We start from the raw sequence: 27389 nt of genomic DNA, 5'->3' as shown, positions 1-27389 counted from the left end.
ATGACAATTATTTAAATTTCATTCAAATATTGATTGCCAGATTCAGTAAACTTATCAAAAATTGATTTATAAGAGGAAGTATTTCATATACAGTACAAGAAAAGCAGTGAATTTAGTAATGAACCATTCGTGGTTAATGTCTATAGTTAAGCAATATCAAGGAGTTATTTTCCTAACATTAATTGATCAATATTTTGTTGTCTGGATTTGAATAATTACTGAATTCTACTTAACACACTTCATAGTTTTATCACAAAAGACCTTGTTTGATATTAGGTGATCAGAAGCAATAGGATAAAAGTCATGGACTTTGATTTATTTCAGGTTGACACTCATAAACAAAATGTATCTACAGTGTCAACAAAACTGTCACTTTCATTTACTATTACAGTTTTGGATTTTATAGGGAGGGGGATTCTTTTCACTTATCAGGTATACTGATTGAATTAAAGTTTAATACATAATTATCGTCCATAGATAATTGATTTACTATCTATATAAGCTGTTATTGCAGATGGTTAGTTAACATAATCCACAAATTTAATAGTGCTACATCCTTTAAACTGGAGTTTAATGTTGATAATATTAATCAGAGAATATACAATACTATCAAAAAGAATCCAGCTTAATGACAAACTATCTTCATCATTTCTAAATCCTGTTTTCTTTATAGATGATTAATATTATTAATTAAGTGTATACAACTAGGTTAATTCAGCTAAACTTTTTTTTCTAACAGTCTATTAATGTTATCTTGAATATTTAACGAAATAATCCAATCAATAACCTGAAACTGAAACTTCCAGATAGACCTTTTTTCACAAATAGTAAACATTCTTAAGTGATCAACTAATTTTTCCAACATAAACAAACAACCAAACGGAAAATTCAATTTATCATTATGTGAGTATATTTTCTGGAAAACTGATAATGAAAAATAAAAAAATAAAACACAACTATTTGCAGTGTTTTTTTTATTGATCATTTCATATATGAAGTAACAATTTAAAAACAAACAAACATTTAAATAAGTTTCCCCTGTCCTAAACAGAATCTTCATATACATCTATTCATCATTAAACTGAAGTCAGTTAATTGAAAATTGAATCAATATACATACACTTGACAGTTTACTACTACTACTACTACTACTACTACTACTACTACTACCATTACTACTAATACTATTACTGCTACTACTACTAATAATAATAACAATGTATAACATAATATGGTTTTATTTTTACAAGGAATAGATCTGATATTACTCTAATGTACATATACTTTGTATGTTTCCAGACTAATTGTCTCATACAATAGAAATAAGATATTTTTATTAAAAAAAAACTGACCTTTACAAATGACAAAATTGTCATTGACACACATAGAAAAAACTATAAACAATCATTCAACCTTCTATTTTTTTTTAAGAAAAAAGTAGAATAAAACACAATATCTATTTAGAGATAATTAAATCAGTGAAAACAGTATACTTGTTGTCATTCATAGATTATAGAATATATATATATATATATTATACACATAAATGTGTATACGTTTATCTCAGTGAGTAATTAGCATACTTGTCTCATGTAAAACAATCGGTATTATCAGAGAATGACACTATTAATAAGTGAAGTAAAAACTCTATGCATTCTATGTATATTTAATAGTGAATTGTAAGAAGTGTTTTATATAGATATGGATCAGTAGATGGAGATTTATAAGAAAACACCAATGAAATAACCATTCACATCCGTTTTATGCTGACTTATTATTATTTTTAAAATTTATTATGAAAAACAAGGATGAGCAGATTATTTAATAGTAAATTATCGAATTAATTAACATATTTTCTTTTTGAGTGAACATCTCCCGAAATGAGATTGTAATTGAATTACAAATTATTTATTTAAAGACAGGATATTCATTACAAAATATAACGATTATGGATGAACATTATTAAAAAAGTTCTAGAGTAGGTCGAAAGAACTATTCAGGACATATTGATTCCTTATAATCTCTCAGATAATATTAGTCCATAATGAAAGTAATTTTCAGAATATAGTTCAAACTTTTTACCTATGAAATTTATGAGGTCAATAATCAATCATTGCTAATAGTTGAGTGAATTCAATCATTCGGATTTTATAGTATAATCGTCATCAGGGTATTTAGTCTAATATTACCATGTGATTTGTTGGCTGAATAACTTCAGATAGAAATTATTGGATTTCAGTTTCATCTTGACTGTCTCCTATCGATAAGCAATACACGTAACCTACATAATACTTATGTGTTTTTTTAGAAGTTAGAACCTATATTACAAACGTTACCATAGGATATCCTATGGCACTTACAAAGTGAATAAATTTATATATCCTTAAGTCATATAAGCAGTGTTTGAACAGAGTTGATTCACTAAATAAATGATTTCAGTTTCAGATAAACGGTTTTATCTTATTGTTTGTAATACTACTCATAGATTTGTATATTGAGTATGTAATTCCTCTGAATTATAATCATCTTCATTACTAGCAATACTATTAATTATGTAAGTATTGAGTCACCAACTCAGCTGTAAACAATATAAGGTTTGAAATGAAAGCCGTTTTTCTCTAAACAGTTTTTCATTTAAATAAAAAAGAGTATACATTTTGTTCTCTTTCTTGTAGACTAATAAATAATCAGCTATTTCTTTAAATTTTTTAACGGAATCAAAGAAAAAGTGGTAAAATCCCTATCCACCATAAATTAAATATTGGTATGCACTTACGCATATATATATTCACCTAAGAACACGAAATACACAGGAAACGATTCAAAAAAAGAAAACAGAAATCGGTCTATGTAGTAAATAAAACTTTTAAATTTATTGCAACTCGAGGTTTTTCATTGAAAAAAAAAAGACGGATGTGGTAGGTAGTTAATTTTTTTTGGGACTAGTGACGACAATCAATGAAAGAAATAACGACATTTGCTCTGTATCATTTTTAATGAAACAAACAAACAGATTGATTAAGTCTTTCATATGTCCATAATAATATATGTCAGTGCTACTACATCTGAGAACTTAGTTATGAATAGAAAGATATCTGGTAACAGAATGGAATTACTATATAAGATGATCATTTAATTGACCGGAAAAAGGAAACAATTACATTATCACTGATTTGTGCTTTAATTATTTTATAAAAGTTTTTTTTTCTATTATTTAAAACGGAAGAAAGTTTTAGACAGAGCAGTATGTGAGATGACATTAGAAAACAATTTACTCTATGTCTGTTGTTTCGATTCTCTTTGGAATGATACAGTCATGAAGGAAATTTGCCTTAGACCAAATAAAATGAATTGTTATTCAGACAAAAAGAAGATTGGTTCTATTCTATAAATATTTTTTTTATTATTACTTAACATCAATAACTCGTTGTACATACATACATATTAGACAGAAAATAACTATTACGTAAACTTGTATATATAATTTAATACTTAAATATATACACTGACCTAAAATGACGATGAAAGGTTTGAACGGAAAGTGGACATATAACTAGTGCTTTCAACTCATTCACTCCCACTCTCATATGTTCCTCTCAAAAATTATAACCTAAGGCCAAATAATTAAATAAATAAATAAATAAAATGAAAATGTTAACAGCAATTAGAGAAGTAAAGAAAGAATGAAAAAAGAGAGTATAACTAGTATTACTACATACATCAGATTAAAAAAAAGTAGATTCCAGTGAGTATTGAATCAATGTTAACTACAGAAATTGAAGTTCAAAGTTGATGAACACTAAGTTATAAGATAAAGTTATGATCTTAAAAAAATAAACATGTCTATATTCAAAATTGAGATGGCAGAGAAGATTCGAACTTCAGTTTGTCTACAAGACAAACTATGAATCATATGTGGAGAAATTCGAATACTTCATTTCTACCTGAAGTTTGTGCTGATGATCTCGTTCAGAAGAATGATGAAAACTTCACGACCAAACCATCCAGCTTAAAGAACAAAATTCCATCAAAATTATATTCGAAAATTTTCAACCAATGATGAATCTATCGAAGTTTTGTTGATTATCACCAATTAATTAATATTTAAATTGAGTGTAATATATAGATGAATGATTTTACTTATGGACATGAACTGTAATATTTTATCAAAACATTACAGTTTGTCTTATGAAATGCTCGTATATAATTATTATTATTTCACAATTGAGTTGTATGTGTATTTAGTGAAAAGTATGTTATATAATTCAATTGGATACTACATGTTACATAATGAGTTGTTTATAGGTATCGTTACCAAGGTTTGACTAGATAATTTCGTATAAACGGTTGCTCCGTTGTACTACTTAAACTTCGATTGATTTTGTTATTTATTATCTGAAGAAGCGGCTTACACCGAGTCACGAAACGTCAGAAAATCTAATTTTTCTACTCATTGGTATATTACAAATATTTATTTATAATGAGTTATTTGTTTATAAAATAATATTTACGGTAGAGGGTTTTTTATGACCAACTGATATCAGTTGAGATATCACTGAAAGTCGTAAAGTATTCTCTATTTCTTCATAGTATAATGTTCTTTAGAAATAAAGATTCACAACTGTATTATGAATCAAACCTTAAACGTAGAGATGTGGTAGTGAGTGATTAACACTTAGACTATTGATTCACATTCCTAACTTCACACAGTTCTTAATGTAAAATGATCAATCATCCAACACACCTTACCCACAACTTAGCTGATTATCACCAGTTACAAGTTAAAATAATTTTCATACAACTTCTAAAAAAAATCTGTGATAAGCTCTTTGAAAATGACTAAAATATTCTAATGAGAAGTAAAAACTAAATTTTTTAGATTGTGTTTAGTGAATAACTAATCTGAAAGCTCTTTCTTATTATTATAAATTGTAAGTCACAAGTTTCAATCTTGATAAACTTGAGAAGATTATGTTAGATCTTCTTTGATTGTCACAAACTGTTAACAACTAAAGAACTATTAAAAATCACATAGTGATATTGTACAATTATTTTGTTCTATTTTAAAACTCTGCATCAATAAACACATTTGACTCTGTGTAGATCACATAGATTATTCTCTCGGAAACTCTACGGAAGTTATATATTTCAGTTGATAATATCAAAGTAGTATATAGTTGAAGTGAATAACTACTGAGTAGTTACTATTGTGATGCTAGTCTAGACCATAATGTTTATCAGATTTCATCAATGAAGTTCCATTTTGACCATTAATCAATCAATATAAAAATATAAGTGCCAAAGGTAGTTTGTCAATGTCTAGGTTGTTCAAAGATAACGTCTCTGACTGTGAGACTGGGAAAAGTAGATTTGATTATCACTGGTAAATTCAATTCCTTCAAGATTTCAAATACAATTTGGTAACTATTTCCGGTTATTATGAAAACTAAACGATTCCTTTCAACTATCTTCATCCAGCTAACATTAGATTCATATATTTCTAATCAATAATTCGTCTTAAGTTCTTATTCATAAAGCATTTCATGATTATTATTATTGTTATCATTATCTTCTCTTATAAATTTTTATTGTCAGGAATAAATTTTAAATCTGATACGAAACAATATATCGAATTAGATGATAAATTAATGAATTCTACTATAAATGGAACAAATGATCCCAATATGAAATATTCATCATCATTATTTTCAATGACAGGAACAGCGGCTACAGTAGAATTTACACCATTATCATCGACAACCATATCAACAACAATAACACCATCGTCATTGTCTTCATCAAAATTATCACAATGTGTTGGTTGTGGTTTAATAATTTACGATCCATTTATGTTAAATGTTCAACCAAATTTGAAATGGCATATACGTTGTTTAAATTGTTCAAAATGTTTACGTTCATTAATGAATGATTCAACTTGTTTTGTACGTGATTGTAAAGCATATTGTAGAGAAGATTATTTTAGGTAAGTGTATAGTATTAAAATGTATTATTTTGATAATCAAAATTATTTTTATTATTTTACAAATGTTTTACTCCTAATGAAAATAAGTTCAATCAGAAGAGTCATTAAAAACTAAAGAAAGAATATACAATTGTTCACAACTTGTTATCAATCCTAAGCTTACAACTTGGATCATGTACTTTCTTTCTCTCTCTCTCTCGTGTGATTAAATAATCATTTTACTCCGTGTGGAATATATGGATTGTAACGAGGAATGAATTCTACGAAACAATTTTTGTCCTACGTCGAATATGTCGGACAGATAATAGCTGCATTCTAGTTGTGATATTCACATCGGAACTCGAATTCATTATCTTTCAATTCAAATATCCAATGTATTGTCCAGTAAACTATAGAGCCTTGATAGCCGTTAATTTATTCAACGATTATTATGTTTAAATCCTTATCAGTTTGAAGATATGCACGATTACTAGCAAAGAATAATCAAAATTCAATCTAAAAAAACTAAATAGAGTTTAATTCAAAATCATTTTTATAATTATAAAAACTATAATAATTATTATCTTCATCGCTATAATATTTGTGCAACAATCCTACGTTGAATCATCTTAGTTTCCACATATTATAACTTGATCCTAGTAACCAGTGTGCTTGATTTCTCCTAGAGATAAAATGACGAGAGTAGGATTTTTAAGAAAAAAAATACAATACCATCAAATATATTGAATTTAACAAGGTCCAACTGACGTAGACTGACACATGTAAACAAAATATACATGTAATACATGCAATAATATTCAAACATTTCTAACATAAACTAATCTCTGTTGACATGAACTAATGAATAGATCATTCTATGAATGGTTTATATCATTAAAGGAATGAGAGATAGGAGATCGATAGACATATCATAGAAATATTCTTATGTAATCATCAGCATCCTTAAATAATAATTATATGATGATAATGAGGAGAAGGAGGAGAGAGAGGAAGAAGAAGACGACAGGTTTCTATTGAATTCAGTCCATGTTGTGTATGTTAATCAGATCTATTATAATATAATATTATTTTATTCAATTATTAAAACAAATTCCTTGACTGATTTAAACATTATATTAATCTTCTATTAAATTCAGTTGCTAACTTCATTATTATGAATATAGATGACTTAAAACAAGTTTATACATATTTATTAAAATTTCTTACATCATTTCAATTAGATAATAAATAAAGATAAACAAATTTATTTACTGATCGAATATAGAATATTAAAATATTAAAATTAATTTTCTTAGAAGTTCTCACATCACGCAATTGGGTATATTTATGTAGTTAGAAAAATTGGTTATGGTAAATGTATTTACAAGGATACAGGATATACATACCCCTATAATAATAATAATAATAATAATAATAATAATAAGTTTGTGATCTGTGAAGAAAATTCATAAAATAGCAATAACCAGTACATAGTACAATGTCTAGTTTCCCCTCCCCCCCCCGAATGAAGAGACAAGTGAAAAAGACATTCTATCAAGTTTTATTTTTCATGTCATTGGTAACATAATGAATATTAAGTAGCACGAGACTTTTATGTTCAGAATGAATTTCTATTCTTTATGTCATTTTGAACCCGTATAATCAATCAATGATTGATAGATTATAATCAATTTTAGAAGGATTGAGAGATTTTTTACTTAGAGACAAGTAACTGTTTATTAATATAATGTCATGGTTATGAAGATGACATTTCCATGGAAGTATATCTTATGGTTGGCTTAAAAAAATGAAGTAGTTTTGTGAAGACTGTTTGAAACGTAATTCGAATGTAATTTTTTAAACTCAACAACTGATACCAATTGAAGAATCATTTTAAATCAACGAAAGGTAGATATCTGTTTCATATGAGTATAAGAATTATCAACAGAGTACAAGTACAAAATCTTATAGACAGAATAGTGTTATTCACACACAAAGAGCTAATTCATTTTATTGTATAATCTATCATTTGAAAGTTTGTTTAAATAGAAATGATACTCTACAATTGCCTGAATGAGGTTCAGAACTATGAAGATTAATTAAAATTGGATGCTTTATTCATAAAACCATCTTAAGATCCTCATTTTTTGTTATCCCTGACCTGCCGTCTCAGTGATGGCGTTACTGACAATATCTCATCAAAACTAAAATGTTGTGGCCTCTTCACCTTTAGTTTTTTATTTGACTACAGAATATTAATTTTACTCAACAAAATACTATGAAACTTGAAGTAACAATCAAGTTTCTCTAGTTATTAGATGGCTTTATTTTCTCACAACGTTAACAAAAACTCTAGAATAAAATATTAAACATCTATAAAGGTTTTTTTGACATATCTATCAGTTGTGTACATTTTAGAAGATAAACAATAATTATGAAAGATTATAAATTAAGCAGTCAAATAAGTATGGAATGAGAATAGCAATTCATTGAGCTACGTATTTGCATGCTTGCTTATGACTGAATCGAAAGCTTTTTTATAAATGACAATAACAATAACCTCAGTGGTCTAGAGGTTAAGCATTCGCACACCAGATCGATAGGTCCTGGGTTCGAGTCTCGCAAGGCGGGATCGTGAATGTGTCAGTCAGTTGGTTAGCATTTAGTATACATGATAAACATGTATCATATCTGATAACTATCAGACAGTCAGTCAGCTACAATGTAGAACCAGGCACATATATGCATCGGTCCAAGTTGCCATACCTCATTAGCACAACAAGATGAACACCAAATTCATAGAAGTAGTTAATTCAGTGGTGGTAATATATAAAAGAAAGATTCCATATAAGGACATAGTACAGGAAGAAAGATTTAGTACGTAGAAAGAAAGATATGGAGCCATTTTTATCTCATAGTTTAAAGGAAAACAAAGAGTGTATACACCTACACCAATGTGATCGATTCTGAGTCATGTCACACAGAGTCTCCAACCAATGGTTACGATAGTCGCGCGGACCCCAACCAAGTATTCTGCATCTGCCAACGTGGCTCAGACTAGAAGTTAATGACTTCAAGGACTGATGCCACCTTTTGGTTTGGCCGCCGCTAACCTTCTTCCAACCATCTCTAAAACTAGTCACCATTGTGCGTCATGGTAATCGGTGTTCAGGCATACGTTACACGTGGCACATCCATCTCAGTCGATGAAGATTCACAACCTCATCAACTGATTTACCATCATTCCCTAATACCCTGCGTCTAACCTCACTATTACTTACTCAGTGACCCCAGCAGATGCAAGTAATATTTCTAAGGCATCTGTGGTCAAATACTAGTAGCTTACGAATATCTTCAACTCTTAAAGGTCATGTTTCGCAGCCGTAAAGTAAAACAGAACGAACTGACGTACAGTATACTCGTTCCTTAATCGATAAACAGATATCTCGCCTTCGCCATAGATGGTGAAGTAAGTTGGCGAAAGCCGAACGCGCTTTTCGAATCCGTGCTGAGATTTCATCAGATATCAACCCATTTAGGCTGTTAAGGAGTCTCACACTACGATGAAACGGTCATCCAGTACTTCCAATTTTCTCATAATGGCCTAGCTTCAATTGACTCATGAATTCAATTATTAAACAAGCATTATTGAAAAATCATTATAATTAGGATAATAAACTTTTCAAAACTTAAAATGAAGTATTTTTAAAGCAAAATATCAACAAATCAAGATGTCATTTACAAAATATTATTTTATATGAATAAAACAAAATTCATTTTACATTTATATTCAATAAAAGACAAATATCATAAATGAAGATGTCTAGAATAAAATAAAGTTGATATTATTATTTTAAAATAAAGACTTATTTATCATCTATACTCAGGTTTAAAACAAGTTGTATTCAATCGTCAATTGTATTTATTTTCAGTTATTCATTACGTTGACTTCAGTATAACATCAGTATAACAATACTAATCATAATCACTACTACTACTACTACTACTACTACTACTACTACTACTACTACTACTACTACTACTACTACTACTACTACTACTACTACTACTACTACTACTACTACTACCACGCCTTGGGTATGTCAAACAGCCTTAACTAATAATGATAATAACAATAATAATTATTATTATTAAAGTAACTTTTTTTTCTGATAATCAAGTGCCCACGTGTCATGATACTTTTTTACTATAAAAAGAAAAGTAATAAAATAAACTCTTCCTTTTAATCATTCTACTTAAAGAAAATGTCTAAGACAAATAAATTGAGACTAATCTAAAAATGAATTGTAAACTAAATAGAAATTTGATATAAAGATGAAGAACATGAAACCAAGACAATAGATAAGGAGACAGAGAGAGAGAGAGAAAAAAAAATTGAATAAAGACATGAAGAGTTTTGATAACCATATCAATTGACTGATAAATAAATAAATAAATAAAATTTAGAAAAATGGTGTTAATGATGATGAATACGATGAGTAGAATGATGGATGATGGAAAAAAGTGATATACAATGAAAATGGTCAGTAATATAAAATTTATTTATTTATTTTTTACTTTTGTTTATACATTGGAGAGAGAGAGAGAGAGGGAAATAAGTTAAGGCTTGGTCCTTGTCTCATGTAGTTTTTCTCTCTCTGAATTTACATATTTATGTATGGATGGATATATTCTATTGTGAATGGAAATTAATTTGTCTATCTGGATAATGATGAATAGATGGATTTCAAGTTGACAAAAGCAAAAAAAAATATTGCACTGTATCATTGATTGTAAACAATATTACTAAACAATAGAGATGAGAAAAATTACTTTCTTTTCATGGAATAATTCACATCTATTTATCATCTCTCTCTCGCTCGCTATATATATATATATGCGCATGACCAGATTACTATATAAGGGATGCCATAATCCATGTAATTTGTACACGTGTAAGCGCTCATACCGTATCAAAAGTCGACTTAAGACAAAAGGATATACCTAAGGAAAAACAATAAAATAGCATATAATAATTGTGATTGTACATGTGCGCTTGATTTATGCTTGGCTGAAAGATAATTTTATAGTATCAATGATTTTATTTAGTAATTTTATGATTAGTATTGTTTTAAGATGATATATAGGATATAGAACAGAGTAAACCTAAATGAAAGAAAACCGTTTATGAACCCACATCTTTACCAACTAGAAGTATAAGAAAAAAGACTTCCTTGGTTCCTCTTTCCCGCTGAAAATATTTTCTGTTATTGAAAAGCTCCTCACGATCGACAATCTTTTCTTCTATGTTTAAAACAAAAGATATTTTGCGATTTTGGAACGTGGATATTCGGTCTCCTGTGTGTGTGTTTTTTCACAAGACTATAACTGGTAGTTTAAACGAGTCCAACTAGAGACTGAGTTATTTCTATTTAAACAAATGAAAATCATCTATTTATTAATTGAAGTTGTTGAAACAACTCACACAAAAGCGAGTATGTATCCCGCGTAATTTTGAATCCATAAGATATCACACTGACACAGTGAGTTTTTTTCTTTTCATTTCAAAAGATCCCAAGTATTTCATGGAAAAAAATTCTCTTCAAACTGAGTTAACCATATTGTTTTCTTTGCAAATATTAAATCAATAGAATTTCTTAGTCCGATAAAAATTTCTATACAAAGATCAATTAAATTAATTATAAATGAGGAAACCATCACTTTCAAAGACGAAAAAATTACTCCATATGGTATGATAAGTTATACACTGGGTTATTCGAATTCATTATACTTAGTAATAGACTATTTAAGTTGGATACAATTATTCCATCTGCTCTATCTTATTCAGGTCAATATTTTATGAAAATCTATTCTTGAATTATCTAAATTCTTATCAAGTTAATTAAAGTTAATATTTAAAAAAATTCATTATAATAACCAATTAGATATTAAGGTATGTCTATATAATTCATTCTGTATAATAAACAAAATGGATAAGTGTTAATTAATCAGATTACATAATCATTTGTATTTCTTCATCAGTTAATCATAATGATCATTTCATTAATCGCAACTAGAATTCTCCTAGTAATTATGATTATTACTATTACTATTATTATTACTAGTCAATAAATAATAACCATATGGTTTAATCTTACAAATAATCACTTGGATTAATTAACTTTATTAGATTTATTTCAAGCATAAATGGTTCTAATTGACTAGTAATAAATGTGAATAACATTGATGTAAACAAATAATCATAGTAAAAATAACTATTAAAATAGCCAGATATAATATGTGTGAATATTATATGTATATATAAAGTTAGTGATTGTCTAAATATAGTAGTTCAGTGGGATGTGTGTTGAAATTATAAAGATGACTGTACACAGTTCAAATTATCAAGTGATATATCAAAATTACGATACAGGTATACTGAGCTGAAAATATCACAAAATGGTAAAGCATCACTCCTCAATTCCATTTCTAACAACAATCTATCTTTCTGAATATCTCATATTCGGAAAACAATTTTCTTAGTGAAACAATTAAGAAAAAATCTGATCTGTTCTATAGTTTGTATGAACATTATCAAACACCTTAATAATTCATTGTGATTAATTATAACATTTGATAGGGATATGTTTTATGGAAATTGTTGGGAAGAACATGTTGAACTATTGATTTTCTTATAATATGGAGTGAAATTATTATTCCTATTGTTTTGTTTAAAAACATTATTAGCAAAATTAATATTTTTTTAAACAATGGAATTTAAAAAATTGAACAAATCAGCGAGGGGTTTTGTGGATATTACAGTAGTTTTATTACTCACTGCTTAGGAGTCTCATACTACGATGAGACGGTCACCCAGTACTTCTAGGTTTTCCATGGTGGTCTACCTTCAGTTGACTCATAAACTAAATTACTGTAATATCCAAAAAACCTCTCTCTAATTAATTAAATGATCTTAACTAATTTTAATTAATAAAGAAGTAATATTTTCAATGATATTCCGTTGCTGTTGTTTATTAGCCTTTATAAATTATGCTATATAGTATAGTAGTTGATTGTTTGAGATATTGGATACTTAACTAATGTTTCAATATTCCCAAACTTATTACGTTTCCTGCGATCTAAATAATTCCCATATAAAAAATGTGCTAAACAAGGTCAAGCGTGCAACCCTGAATTTGACTATGTTAGTTTCTTTCATGAGAATGACAACTAGAATCGGAAGAAAACTAATGATAGAAAGACAATAATCCCTATTGAGTTCACATGAAAGAAAAACACTGGTTAACATAGTTTAATAAGAATCCATTTTATTTCATAACTTTTATCTGCTATTTATCACCTCTTCTAAGTTTAGTCTCATTTGTCAGGTACTTGTTGCACTACACTAAGTTTATAAGTTATTAATCAAGTGAATTTTTGAGAACAAAATCTTTCCTTAAACAAAAAAATAAAATAAACTTTATTAGAATACAAGTGAATAGTGGCTTTCAACCTGTTGTTTATTAAAGGCAGAAACTCGTAATATATTAACATTCCGTTATTTTTTTTCAATACGGAATATTATATTTCAGTTGTATTACAGTCATAACAATGTAACGTTGGATCAGTATTTTCTTTTAATTTATAGCTTGACAACAGTTAACACAAAATCTCAGCGATTGAAATTTAAATAATTCCAACGTTTCGTCCAGCTAACTTGTCTGGACTTTAGGGTAATAATCAAAATCTTCAAAGAAATATATAGTTAAGTGACTCATTTTATCCTATTTTACAAAAATCAACATCCAAATTTGATTGATGCAACACAGTATAACTATGACTATTAAAAAGCTATATATTTCTTTGATGATATTGATTTTGATTATTACCCTGAAGAAGTTCAGACAAGTTAGTTGGACGAAACATTGGAATTATTTTAAATTTCAATCGTTGAGATTATTTCAAATGTAATTATCACATATAATAACTTCTCTATACTCGGTGCCCAATTTCTGTCAAACGATTCGTTCTAATCTTGACGAATATTCGTATAAGTTAACACAAAAGTTAATCAAGGACATTTACATTTTCTACGAATGCAAGTTTAAGGTTAGATAAATTGGTCAATATTTATAGAACTAACCTATAATAAAAAGAGAAAAAAAAATCAACATCTTGAAACCATCGAATTTATTGATTTGATCGTTTTCCTTTTCTTTTTGAAAAAACAAAAACAAACAAACATTTTCATGAAAATTTATTTAAGAAAGATGAACAATATGACAGTTATTCACACTTTACTACGATATAAAATACCATACATAAAATAGTAAACACATTTATATGGAGTAAAGAAGGATGGAAAGGTGAAAAATTACCCCTTCCATCTCCGAAAAAAAGAAAAGCAACAACAACAACACAATATCAATTAAAACAAATGCATCCTATTAGTTATCACTTTTTTCTATTTTTGTAAACCTAGAATTTAATTAATTAAAAATTAAACAACAATAAACATACAATCTTCATGTTGAATTTCTATACTATTTAGAGTATAACTGAAATAAATGGTAAGATAGTTGAGGTGTAAGTAAAAGAAAAGATTAAAGGAATGACTTTGTTAATTCCACCATCCCCCCCCCAAAAAAAATTAAAAGAAAATAAATAAATACAGACTATTCTTTTTTTCTATGTCTATCATTTTTTGCCTTTTTGTATTCTATTCTAAAGTGATAATTAATGGGATCGTTTTTTGTTTAAAAGGAAAAATAAAAAACAAAACCAGCACATAATTAATTTCACTGAATGGTGTCATTACCACCACTAGTATCAGTAATAATAATAATAGTAGTAATACTATGTCGGTAATTCTTTCCAAAGCATACAAACCATACAAGTCAATAACATAGACTCTCCCTTTCACAAATACACATAAACTTATAGAAAAGAAAAAAATGAATATGTTGAAACATGGTAAATTATCAGTAAACAAAGTGTCATATACACACAACACATAGATGTGCATATACTGAAGAACAATGTTTAAAACAAATATTTTCAAATAATGATTTTAACAGGAACTTATGATTAGACTAAGTCAGACAATAAGATTACACAGTTAGTCTAGTATAGATTTTGTTTAATAGCACAAATGTGTTAAATTGACATCTTGTATCGATATAAACAAATTTCACAGATTGAAATCATCAGTTAATTGAAGCTGATGAAATTTTTAAAATCTCCACAAACCCCTTCTGATAAACAAATTGTAGTAATTCCAATAGTTGAGATCATGAGTTAATTGAAGCTAGACCACCGTGGAAAACATGGAAGCACTGAACGACCGTTTCGTCCTATTGTGGGACTCCTTAGCAGTGCTCATACATGACCTCACCTTACGGGATTCGAACCCAGGATTTATGACTCGTGATCTCAATTATTGAGATAACTACAACTAATGCTCACTAGTGACTGGCTTCAAGAGGTATTCCTTGGAGTTATAGTGAGAAGTAGTAACCAGTGGTGTTCAACCGGGTCAGTTGTGAGATGATAACTCAGTGAAGACAATGGTGGATGTGTTGCTCTATTTCGTGAATTAGTTGAAGTTAGATATTAACACCGTTGGATGCCAGCTCAGTGGTCTAGCTGGTTAGGCGTCTGCTGCGAGACCGATAGGTCCTGGGTTCGAATCCCGTGAGGCGAGGTCGTGAATGCGCACTACTCAGGAGTACCACAATAGGACAAAACGGTCGTCCAATACTACCAGGTTTTCCATGGTGGTCTAGCTTCAATTGACTTATAATTTCAACTGTTGAAATAAACAGATTTGTAAGCTGAAAAGAAAATCATCATTATACTATACAAATAAGTCCGAATTTTAGTAACAATTCATAATTTGTATTAAATATTTACAAGTATATTGAGGGAACGTTTACTTTAAAAACAATTTCAATTTCTTACAAATCACTAATGATTTCAACAAAAGATACGATATCCTACATGTTAGTTAGTATAACTTATATACAAAGTAAAAATTGTAAAAAGTTTGACCTTCATTTATGGTTAATGACGAGAGATCTTGACGTAACCGAAGACTGTCCAAAGCAAAAATAGACTAAGAATTGTTTGAATATTAAAGCCGCTTATTGTACATCGGTTACCTTTATAAAGGTACGGACATAAAATTATAATTTCACTTTAAGTATGTAGACATAATTTAATGGTCAATACTAATTATTCAATAATTTTATTTTTTTACTAGCAAAGTCTCCACAATTACATGCAAAAAACTATCTGTATATTTTTATAGATTAATGAAATAGATAGACTGAAGAAACTTAGTGATTTCGAGTCAAAACTCAACATTCACTAAATGTTATGACAAGCAGAAATGATGTTAATATGACTGAGGCGAAACAAGAATCATATAAATTGTTGATCTTTGTCATTCAGTTACAAATATGCTGTAGTGTTATTATTCAACTTTCAAATCAAATTGTGTTATTTTTATATATTTGAATTTCAAAACGTTGTTATAATATTCAAAGTCGAATAATTTCACTTCATATTATAAGAAAATCAATAGTTCAACATGTTCTTCCCAACAATTTCCATGAAACATATCCCTATCAAATGTTACAATTAATCACAATGAATTATTAAGGTGTTTGATAATGTTCATACAAACTATAGAACAGATCAGATTTTTTCTTAATTGTTTCACTAAGAAAATTGTTTTCCGAATATGAGATATTCAGAAAGATAGATTGTTGTTAGAAATGGAATTGAGGAGTGATGCTTTACCATTTTGTGATATTTTCAGCTCAGTATACCTGTATCGTAATTTTGATATATCACTTGGTAATTTGAACTGTGTACAGTCATCTTTATAATTTCAACACACATTTCACTGAACTACCATATTTAGACAGTCACTATTTTAATGTTTAGTATGTTTATATAATTATCAGAAATGAATATCTTAATCTTTTTTGAGGGGGTAATTGATGAATTTGCTTGACATATTCTAATATTATAGTTGAGTAACGGGTTAATTTATACAAAAATATAATTTTCACTATAAGTTAATAGACTTTAAACCATTAATGTATCCTAATTGAGGGTTATTGTTGTATAAATTAGTATAATATTTAGGTAGTATTTATCACTGAATAATCTCAGTTGAGATAACATTAAAACCAAGAATCATTCGACATTTATTTGATTTCTATTCGAAACTCACAAACAATATGTATCGACTGCTGTACAAGAAATTGAATCCAAAACCTCTAAGTCTCACAATGAATACCTAACCATTAAATACACTTAGTCTATCTTAATACTTCAATAACTCACTTATTAGAGAATAAAATCCGATAGCATTAGCAAGATTTTAGTATTGACATTTAATTAAATAAAATAATCACTCGATAATTCAATATCATGTGAATACAAGGTATATGTAATTATTTGCTTCTCATCGTCAGAAACTTTATTCACTAATGACTGTTGGAAGTGAATAAAAACATAGAAACTAATTATTGATTACTTTTATGTTTATATAATTCATAATACATATATTTTATTGAAAAAAAATAGGGTTGTTTATATACAAGGGATAATCTATTTTATATTGTATTATTACTGTTATTACTTAATGTGCCCGCATCCGGGCAAATTGGACATTAATAAGTTATGATTACATAATGTACATTTGATGAATTCTACCGTGGAATGTTATCTCACAAATATATTCATTAATATATATATATATGAGGAACTAATTGATAAAGGCAAAATTAGTAGTAGTAATAATAATAATGATAGTAATAATACTCACTGAACAGGCTCAATTAAAAGGCAAAAAAGAGAGAATAGGGACCAAGAGAGAGAGAAAAAAAAGATTTGGTGAGAGGGAACAAGATAGAACTGAAATAAATTGCCCTGTTCTTTTTCAGCTTCAATGATTCAATTAGTCAAATAAATGAAGAAGAGTTCGCTCTTAGCCTTATATTTTCAATAGTTCTTTAGGATATTTTTTTCTCGTTTTTCCCCATTTCCATTGATTTATTTTGTTGTTTTACCCTTATCGTTTACGTCATATATATGTATGTACAGAGAGCAACGAAACAAACAGTCTGATTGACATTTTAACTATTATATATATATATATATATATATATATATATATTAATGAGTTGTAAGTGATAGACAGATATTAGTTTTTGCATAAACAAATAACTCAGTAAAACAAAAATCGAAAACCACTACCCTTTACTTTCTTTCGAATTATGCCAAGTAACCTAAATTAATAATAGCTACTTTATGGAATTCGATCAATACACATTTCAGTCATCATATATAATTAGATTTGGAAAATGTTGATTATTAATGGTTAATCATTACATGTTTGAAATTGAATATTTTAAAAGTTAATATTTGAACATAACATATAACATGAAGTATTGTCGATTGATTTTGGGATCAGATCAATTTACGTAACTTATAGTCAGTTTTCATAACTCAAATTGTGGAAATGTACTGATATAACTTACATTAATCCAACTAAATGTTTTTTTTTTCAATATGGAATCTCTCAACTTACTTGCTAAAAGTATACACTTATAAATCCCTTAAAAATGATGTTCACACTGTACACTATCTAATATATTAGTTAAATGTAGAAATATGAAGATATTATTTCTTCACTGAAGGTGTCCAATACAATGTTATAAGGTGATATATATATATATTTTTAACTATGTTCAAACATCTTTTCATAACACGGTTAATATACAGTGGAAAAACTCCTACAATCAGAAAGAATAACCATAGTCATTGCGCTATAGAGATTTTTGTATACTACAATTGTATAACCTTCACATGTAATTCAACCGGTATTATTTTTTTCGGTTAAAGATCAATTAAATCTTCATTGAGTTAAATAACTGTGGAAAAATGATACTTGAAATAGTAAAATCTGGGATTTGTATTACGCGAAGAAGAACTAGAGGAAGAAGGAGACATAACTGATGACAGATGAAAATTTAAATCATTTTCCCAAAAGTACAATGATCTTTAAATTAAGCAAATATGCACATTTTTATAGTCATTTCATCTCATCCTAACATTAATTTGTTTATGAGTAACCTTACAGATTACTTATTATCATGCTTAATCTATACATTTTATTTATTTTTAAAACAATCTATTTTAGTAATTTCCTATATCGTTGTGCTGGATGTTATCGATTAATTGATAAAATGGATTTAGTATTTCGTATACGATCACGTACATTTCATTTAGATTGTTTTCGTTGTGTTATTTGTGAGAAACTATTACAGCCAGGTGAAGAAATTGCTTATAGAAATGAACAAGTCTATTGTTTAATACATTCTCATCTTATACAAAAATTTCCAAAAATCAGTCATCACCATGATAGTAGTGAAAATGACAATAACAATGATGCTACTACTACTATTAATAATAGTAATAACACTATCCATACTGATAATAATAATAATAACGATATAGAAACATTACAGTTAATGTCAAGTAATCATTTTACTAATAATATGAAAAATGGCAATCACAATAACAATAATGGAAATAAAAATCATGACAATAATAATGTTCAAATCAATAATAATGATCCTCATAATATGAATCAATCGATTATTGAACAAGTAGAAATCAATATTGTTCCAGGTACAAGTCTCATTACCAATACTACTTGTTATAAAAATAGTAGTAATATGAATATGAATCAATCGACATTTACAAAACATTGTCATGAATCATTTATTACAGATGATATGAAAAGTTTGAAATCTGATATAAAAGGTCTTTTACCAAATTTATTATCGCATCAAACAGATGATATACAATTAATGACAATGAAATCAATTTATTGTAACGATATTAATACTAATAATAATAATGTGACTAATATGGAATTGACGCCTGATATGGAAAATGGTCTAACATATGAGAATTTATGTAATTCATCGTCTACAACAATATCAATGCCAACAATACATACTACTGTTGCTTTTACCAATGTGCATAATAATAACAGTAATAATAATAGTAATAATAATGGTAATAATTATCTGAACAAATTAATGAATAATCGAAATTCTGTGTGTAATTCTAGTTTAATCAATCCATTAAATGAAAATATCTGTCCTAATTCACCAGACAGTTCATTCGGTGCAATTATTCAAGATATTGGTAAGTAAGAAATTAGTTTCAGTTTTTAATGGAAAATAATTTCATAAGTTTAAATCAAAGACTTGTACTAGTTAGAGAACCGCTGAGAACCAAAACACAAAATACTTGACAGTCATAACGTACTAGTATGGAACCCCTAAACAGTATAAATCCACGATCAGTGATTCAGACTAGGACCTTCATGCCACGTGACAAGTGTTAAACTTACAGACTACTAGGTTAGGATCTAACCTAACTAACTGAGAAAACCAATGATCGCCATAACTCTATGATAGAAAATTATTCATTTGTTTTTACTTGATATGATTTTTGACATAATTCTGTTACTGTTTCCAACTAGCATTCAAATTTATTACTATTATTATCAGCTTTATTCAATATTATATTTTTGGTACAATATAGAATTCTCAGCGCAAAGTATTTCAACAAGTCTCCGTTTCTTTCTTCTTGGTCGGTCCTGGCGATAAATATTGAGTGATCGCCAGTTAGATGTTAGCATTTCAGTGAATGAACATCTGAATAATGTGCATTCTTTTCGTTGTATATTGCCAGCAACCACATTCTCTCTTATTGGGCTTTTTGTAACTTTGACAACGAAAGGTTGTACACTTTTTAGAAACGCAGCAGAATAGGTTATGCGATTAATATACATAATGATATAATAAAACAAACAAAAATAGATAACTTTTTGAAATATCTAGATGGCAGAAACAGGTAGCCCAGATGCTCAAGCAGGCCGCCCTTTTAGAATAACCATTGTCAACGGATACCTCAATTAATCAGAAATTTCAATTTCTATATACAACTAATTGTAGTATATCATTAAAATACATGAAATTTTAGTAATATCAAAGGCGTCAAATGAATGTAGACTGTATTCACTTTACACCAGAAAAACAGAAACATTTCATTTGCAACTTTATTGAGTTCCTTACATTTTTCTATCTTCATTTAGTATTCAATATTATGACAGGTCAATAGTTGATACCCTTAAAATGCTTGGTACAATTTCAATTTACTACATATAATAGACATAAATTTTTTTTATATTTTGCTCAAACATTTTTAATGATGCAAATTATTTGCATTTTACAATGACTACTCAACTTGAATTTTTTTATTTATTAGTTAACCATGTAATGTCTTGTTAACTGAAGAAATGTTTACTAGAGAATTTCCATTATGAAAATAGCATATGATTATTCAAAGTCATAAGGTATAACAAGATACAACAGAACCTAGTAATAGTAATAATAATAATAAAATCAGCGACAGAAGGAATAGAATTCCTTCAAAATTCCTTTGTCTTATTTCATTGCATGTTTTACTCCCCCCCTTCACTCCTTTCCACATGTAAACCCACTGTATCCGGTGTAAAGTGTAAAAAATGCATTCTTGAGAAAAGAAATATGTATATCGTTTGTTTTCAATTGTCAAAATATGTTTTAGGTCATTTTATTAGTAGACTTTATGATATTTAATGTATTATTATTATTATTTTAAATACTAGCGATAATAATATATAAGGTCAATTAAGACATTAAGTGAAATGAGTATATTATATATTTAGTAATGTTATTATTACCATAAGTGTTTTTTGTTGTCAGTCAACTAGTTATTCAGACTAATAGGATAATGTGACTACATTAGGATGTCTTTGTCTTGTGTTTTCATGAGACATATAATATTTGTTATCCTCTCTGTTTCTATATAAACATCATTTTGTTATATAATATCAACTGTTGTTATTACTACTGTTCAATGTATATAAGCTATTCAGTGAATTATATATTTAATTGCATTTATATATGCATACGTATGCATTATAAAAAGTAGGAAGACACATTACTAGACAATAGTTATTTAATGATAGTTACTATGTAACTATCGGCTAAATGATCTATTTAGTATTTATTCCATATGTACAGAAACAAAACACCTAAAATATAGATGCAGCATATAATGGTTAGTATTTTAAGAAAAGTTTTTTTTTTATGTATAGTTCGGACAGAGTGTCATACTACACCAGATAATTTATTTAACAGAGATAGTTGCTAAAATGTGTTGTTATGATTACTTTAAGAAAATACAGTATGTCCTCAATTAGAACTATAAAGATTACGGTAGTTATTTTTGTTATTTCAGTAATGGAATGGTTGAATAATGCTTCCTTTTTCAAATTTGGCTAACAATGTAATCAGACACATTAGAGTGAATAATTAGAGGTCAACTGTTAATTTAAATAAAATTAGTCAAATATGAATCATTCTATCCTGATCAAATATACATAGTTTTATCAATATAAAGTAGAAATCTGCATCAGTTTACCATATAAAAAAGTGGGAAATTCATTAACTCTAAGAACTGGCTTCGACATGAATAATCGAGTTTGTAGAGATTAGGGCAAAGAGAACAAAGCACGTGGAGGAGCAGAGGCCGACTACCAGCATTCTCCGTACAACTCTGTCTTACACAATCCTTTCCAATTGTTCCCTGTTGCTTTCGCTGGCTTACATGAAAACGTATAGTTCTCTACGATGAAAACACCACTCCATCATGCTACGGACGTGCTAGGTGTAGTGCAGTCAGTTACGATGGGAGGAAAGGTTACAGTATAGCAAAAGTCATACTTCCAATTAAATCTACTGTAGAAATTACTACAAAATATCTACAACTGACTGACTAAACAAACGAAAACATAACCTCAATTCCTGCATACAATATACTTCGATGACTTGAAAACGTGTAGTTTATCACCAGCCGTTTTCCACTCGTTATTTCATATTTAGATACAAATTGTTTCAATTGGTAGAAATGTCAGAGAAATAATGTGAAATTAATTCGTTAGAGATAAATTTTGATCTTAAACTGATATATGTAGTGGAATTTTCTAAACAGTGGAGGGCGCTAGATAAATCCTTCATCTAATCTAAAACTGCCCAATGTTGTTCAGAAATACCTTCCAACCCAAACAATTTTTTATGTCATACAATATACAGAATACCATTAAAACGTTGAGTCGATCATCATTTCTGAGTCTAGTTAATAAACCGTATGTGACGTAAACTACTGTCTCATCTTCAATGTGACTGAAGTTATAAACTACAATTTTTCATAAAATAGGCATAGTGAACAAAATAATGATCTTAGATAAACAGCTTCTGAAAACTAGAAGGCACTAGATAAGGTTATAAATACACATAGTGAAAATATCTGAATCTGTGCTCCTCTGTAGGATTTGACTATAATCATCAGTTGACTTCGTTTCTTGTTGAAGGTTAATTTCAAATTTCCTAAGATTATTATTATTATTATTATTATTACTAGGTGAGTGATCGATGTAAATGAATGTGTATAACTGATTTTTGTTATCCAATCATCTAATCAACTGATATATTTGACTTTCAACTAATAAGATTGTACAACAATGTTGTTGTCATGGTGTACCAAAACAAAACAAAAATTTAAAAAATAATTGAAAAAAAAGAAAAAAAATCTAAGAAACGTTCGATAATTTTTTTTTCTCCTCAGTTATTGTTCAATATACAAAATTGTTTATTATAAACAATTAGACATGGTGTATTGATATTGTAAGAATAAAACGAGAAAACTTTTATTTTTCTTTTCTATTCCACTAAGATTCTCATAAATTTTCAATATAAATTGTAGTTAATTAAAATTAGAACAAATTCTCTGTCTCCAGTTTCTTTTTATTTTCTATTTACCTTATTATATTCGAAAATAAGAAAAGAAAAAAAAATACATATGTATATAGATATATACAAATCTCTGTATGTATTTACATGTACACAAATATGATACATTGGTATATACATTATGTACAACATGCTATTTGTATGACAACATGAACTCTGGCAGAAAAAAATATATAGGTAAGATTTAGTCAGTTGAACAGCTGACGTGTTCATAATATACATATGCCTATGTAATATATATATATATATATATATATATATCATACTAATATAAATATATATTTATGCATATAAATATAGTCATAAAATCTTGGTGGTCTAAATGCTGAAAACTTGTATGGTATGATCACAGTTGCCAACTTGTTACCAACTAACATCTTATGTGTGTGGTCGTCATTTGGCAGGTATGTGGATGAAGACTCGTAGAAAGAGAGAAAAAAAGAATTATTTCTGTCTGTATTATGGCATTATTTGTTTGAATTCGACGGGCGTTTGTTTCTCTCTTTCTCAATTTTTCTATACGTATGTATGTGTATATGAATGCATGTTCTTGTTTCTGCGTGGTCGGCATTGTTGATTATGGATTTTAAAATAAAACAAAACGACTTGACAATTTAAGCAGTAGCCACAAATACATAACGAGTTTATGCAAGTTATCCATAGTTTGTCAAGAGGGATTTCCATTGTCAAATATGATAATATGATAATATAGAATTACACCTTGAAATAATATGATAGAATTACAATCAATTCTTATGGTAAACACTGGGAGAATTTTATTGTAATCCGTAGAACTGAAATATATAACTCAATGATTAAAATATATATGGAAACTGAATATATTATACTTCTTTTCACACAGAAATAAAATGATATGCAATAGTAGTTACAGTAGTAGCAACGTCAATGATTCGATAGAAATAAATCGTTTGATTTTTCGGAAACAAAACTTAATATTTCAAACAGTATGTATCATACTACTTTACCACTATTATTATCACTATTATTACTGTAACGAAAAAAGATTCAAGCGGGGAGGACCAATTTATTGTATAATACAAAATAACAGAATATCTTCGTAAAATATAAGAATCATACAATTGTCTTTTACATTCTGTATGATTCTTCCACTTCACAATTCCTTTCCTGTTTCCATCAACTCGATCTCCTTAGCCTTCTGCTGCCATTATTTATTTATTTATTTGAACACATAAATATTGGCACAAGAGTGCGCCAAATATATATGCGCCACAAAAAACAATGAGAATTTAAAGAGAAGGGAAAAGAAAAAAGGTATGAAGCGTAAAAAACGGGAACGACAACGAAGATATTGGTGTAAGGTAGTGTAATAATAATAATAGTAATAATGCGGGAACGGAAAGGCACAATCAGAAGAAATCTTTCAGTTAAGGAACATACAACCACTTTTTATGAAGAAAGTAAAAGAAGGTTACAGCAGGATCGCCACTGGCTTCTATTCTGAGCTATATCTGATAACGTCTCTAGCCACTGTGTCGCACCATCTCTCGGACCCCAACCAGGGAGTCGTGAAGGACCAACAGAAGCCAGTCCTTTGCAGCTTTCTTTTGTGCCACGACACCATGTCATATACTGACCACCTCTCCGCTTTTTCCAACCAGTCCCAGAGTCGGCAAATAATGCACGACGGGGAATTCTCTGGGACGACATTCGTAGAATATGTCCATACATTCCACTTGTGATTGGTATAACATATTGCTTATGTCGACAGGTATAAGTAGCATACACCACACTACTACTACTATCAATAATGATAATAGTGATGATAACAACAATTATAGAGATTATGACAATATCCAAAGTATTTGAAAATATTTTGAAAAGAAGACATCAATTAACGAAGAGTAAGAAGGTCAATATTCCCATAAATAATTCCATATTTTAATCAATCTACAGTAAATACTTATTTTAAAATGTTTATGTGGTTGTGTATACATATGTACAAGTACTTGTAAGATGGAACAAGTTTGGTAGATTTGTTCCCCTTCATATGACTTTATAGTATATATTATTTTATAAAGATAAAATAGAACATGGTAGAATTCACTAATAGAATGTCATAAAATTAGTTCATTTTAATACTGTTAAAATTTAGCTTTTCAATCCCATTAGGATACAATTTCCTATGAAACTATATTTAAAAGAATATTGTGTGAAGTCATTCATACGAAATCTAGTTACAGATGAGACAATTAAGTTTATGATGATCAAGGAGGGAATATTTGCTCAAATCTAACAATATTCCGAATACTTTATTGGTCTCGACTAAGATTTGCAAATCACCACTGAATCAGAAGCACATTGATAAGTATTAGATACTGCCTATTAATATACATATTTATTGATTTGAAATCGTAATCTCAAGCGGTCAATACACCCAAATTGTTTTCGAATGTGCAGGATTTGTAAAAGTTCTATTTTATTCCAAAAAAATTTCTTAAACATACGATTGTCATTAGTTACTTTGACAAATTGGATGGACAACAAAACTATGCATTTGAAGAAATTTAATTTAAAATTTTCTGGAAAAGTACTTTACCCTTGTATTTCGATTCATGATTTTGATACTTACTCACTTACGCCTGTTACCCCTCGTCGAGAAGGAGCATAGGTAGACCAATAGCATTATCCACTCAACTCTATCCTCGGTAATATTTTCCAGTTATCTCCAGTTGCTATCTATTCTTTTCATGTCTGCTTCCGATTCTCCGTGCAGTGTGTCCTTTGGTCTTCCTCGTTTGCGTTTCCCTTCAGGATTCCATGTTAGAGTTTGCCTGGCGATGCAGTTTGATAATTTCCTCAGTGTATGTTCTATCCACCTCCAACGTCTTTTCCTAATTGTGTCTTCAGTTGGACGCTTGTTTGTTCTCTTCCACACTAAGCTATTGCTGATGGCAACATCAAAATTAGTGTACTGGATTAAGTCGGATGGTATTTGAATCAACAGGTCTTTCACATTTACAATGATCCTCTCAGTTGAGGAGTACTGTTAATGATACAAGTCATTATATATATATATATATATATATATATATATATATTTCAATAAGTTTCCATTTTTTACTTCTTGGTCAATCCTGATGATAAATATTGAATGGTAGTCAGTTGAAAGTTAGCGGTCCAGTAAATCAACATCTAAATAATATACATGCTTTTCGCCGCATAGTGCCAGAAACCACGATATCTCTGATTGAGCGTTTTATAACTTGCACAACGAAAGGTTGTACACTTTCCAGAAAACGCACCTGAATAGGTTATGAGATTAACAGCCTAAAGCATGAATGCAGTCTATGTTTATCGAAAAATTTTCATTGTAAAGGAAATTGTTTGTTTTCAATCTGCTTATTTGAGCTTCATTCTTCAAAGATAAAACATTCTAATAAACGAAAGAATGAACGAAGTTAATAATTATATATGAACAAGGAATAAACTATATTTAA

The 27389-nt window shown here is 28.6% G+C and overlaps 1 protein-coding gene across 1 annotated transcript in view; it reads left to right on the top strand.

Moving 5' to 3' along the window:
• Positions 1 to 27389, top strand: part of ISL1 (Insulin protein enhancer protein isl-1) — a 59530-nt gene that overhangs the window by 8153 nt on the left and 23988 nt on the right. Inside the window, exons 2-3 of the mRNA XM_051208466.1 lie at positions 5596 to 5983; positions 19179 to 20194. Of these exons, the coding sequence (XP_051074690.1) occupies positions 5685 to 5983; positions 19179 to 20194 (1315 nt within the window). The 5' untranslated portion in view covers positions 5596 to 5684. The remainder of the gene's footprint in view (positions 1 to 5595; positions 5984 to 19178; positions 20195 to 27389) is intronic.

Source organism: Schistosoma haematobium, chromosome 1, assembly GCF_000699445.3.
Source record: "Schistosoma haematobium chromosome 1, whole genome shotgun sequence".
Lineage (NCBI taxonomy): Eukaryota > Metazoa > Platyhelminthes > Trematoda > Strigeidida > Schistosomatidae > Schistosoma > Schistosoma haematobium.
Note: the sequence above shows the minus strand (reverse complement) of the source record. Positions and strands in the feature narration are given on the sequence as shown.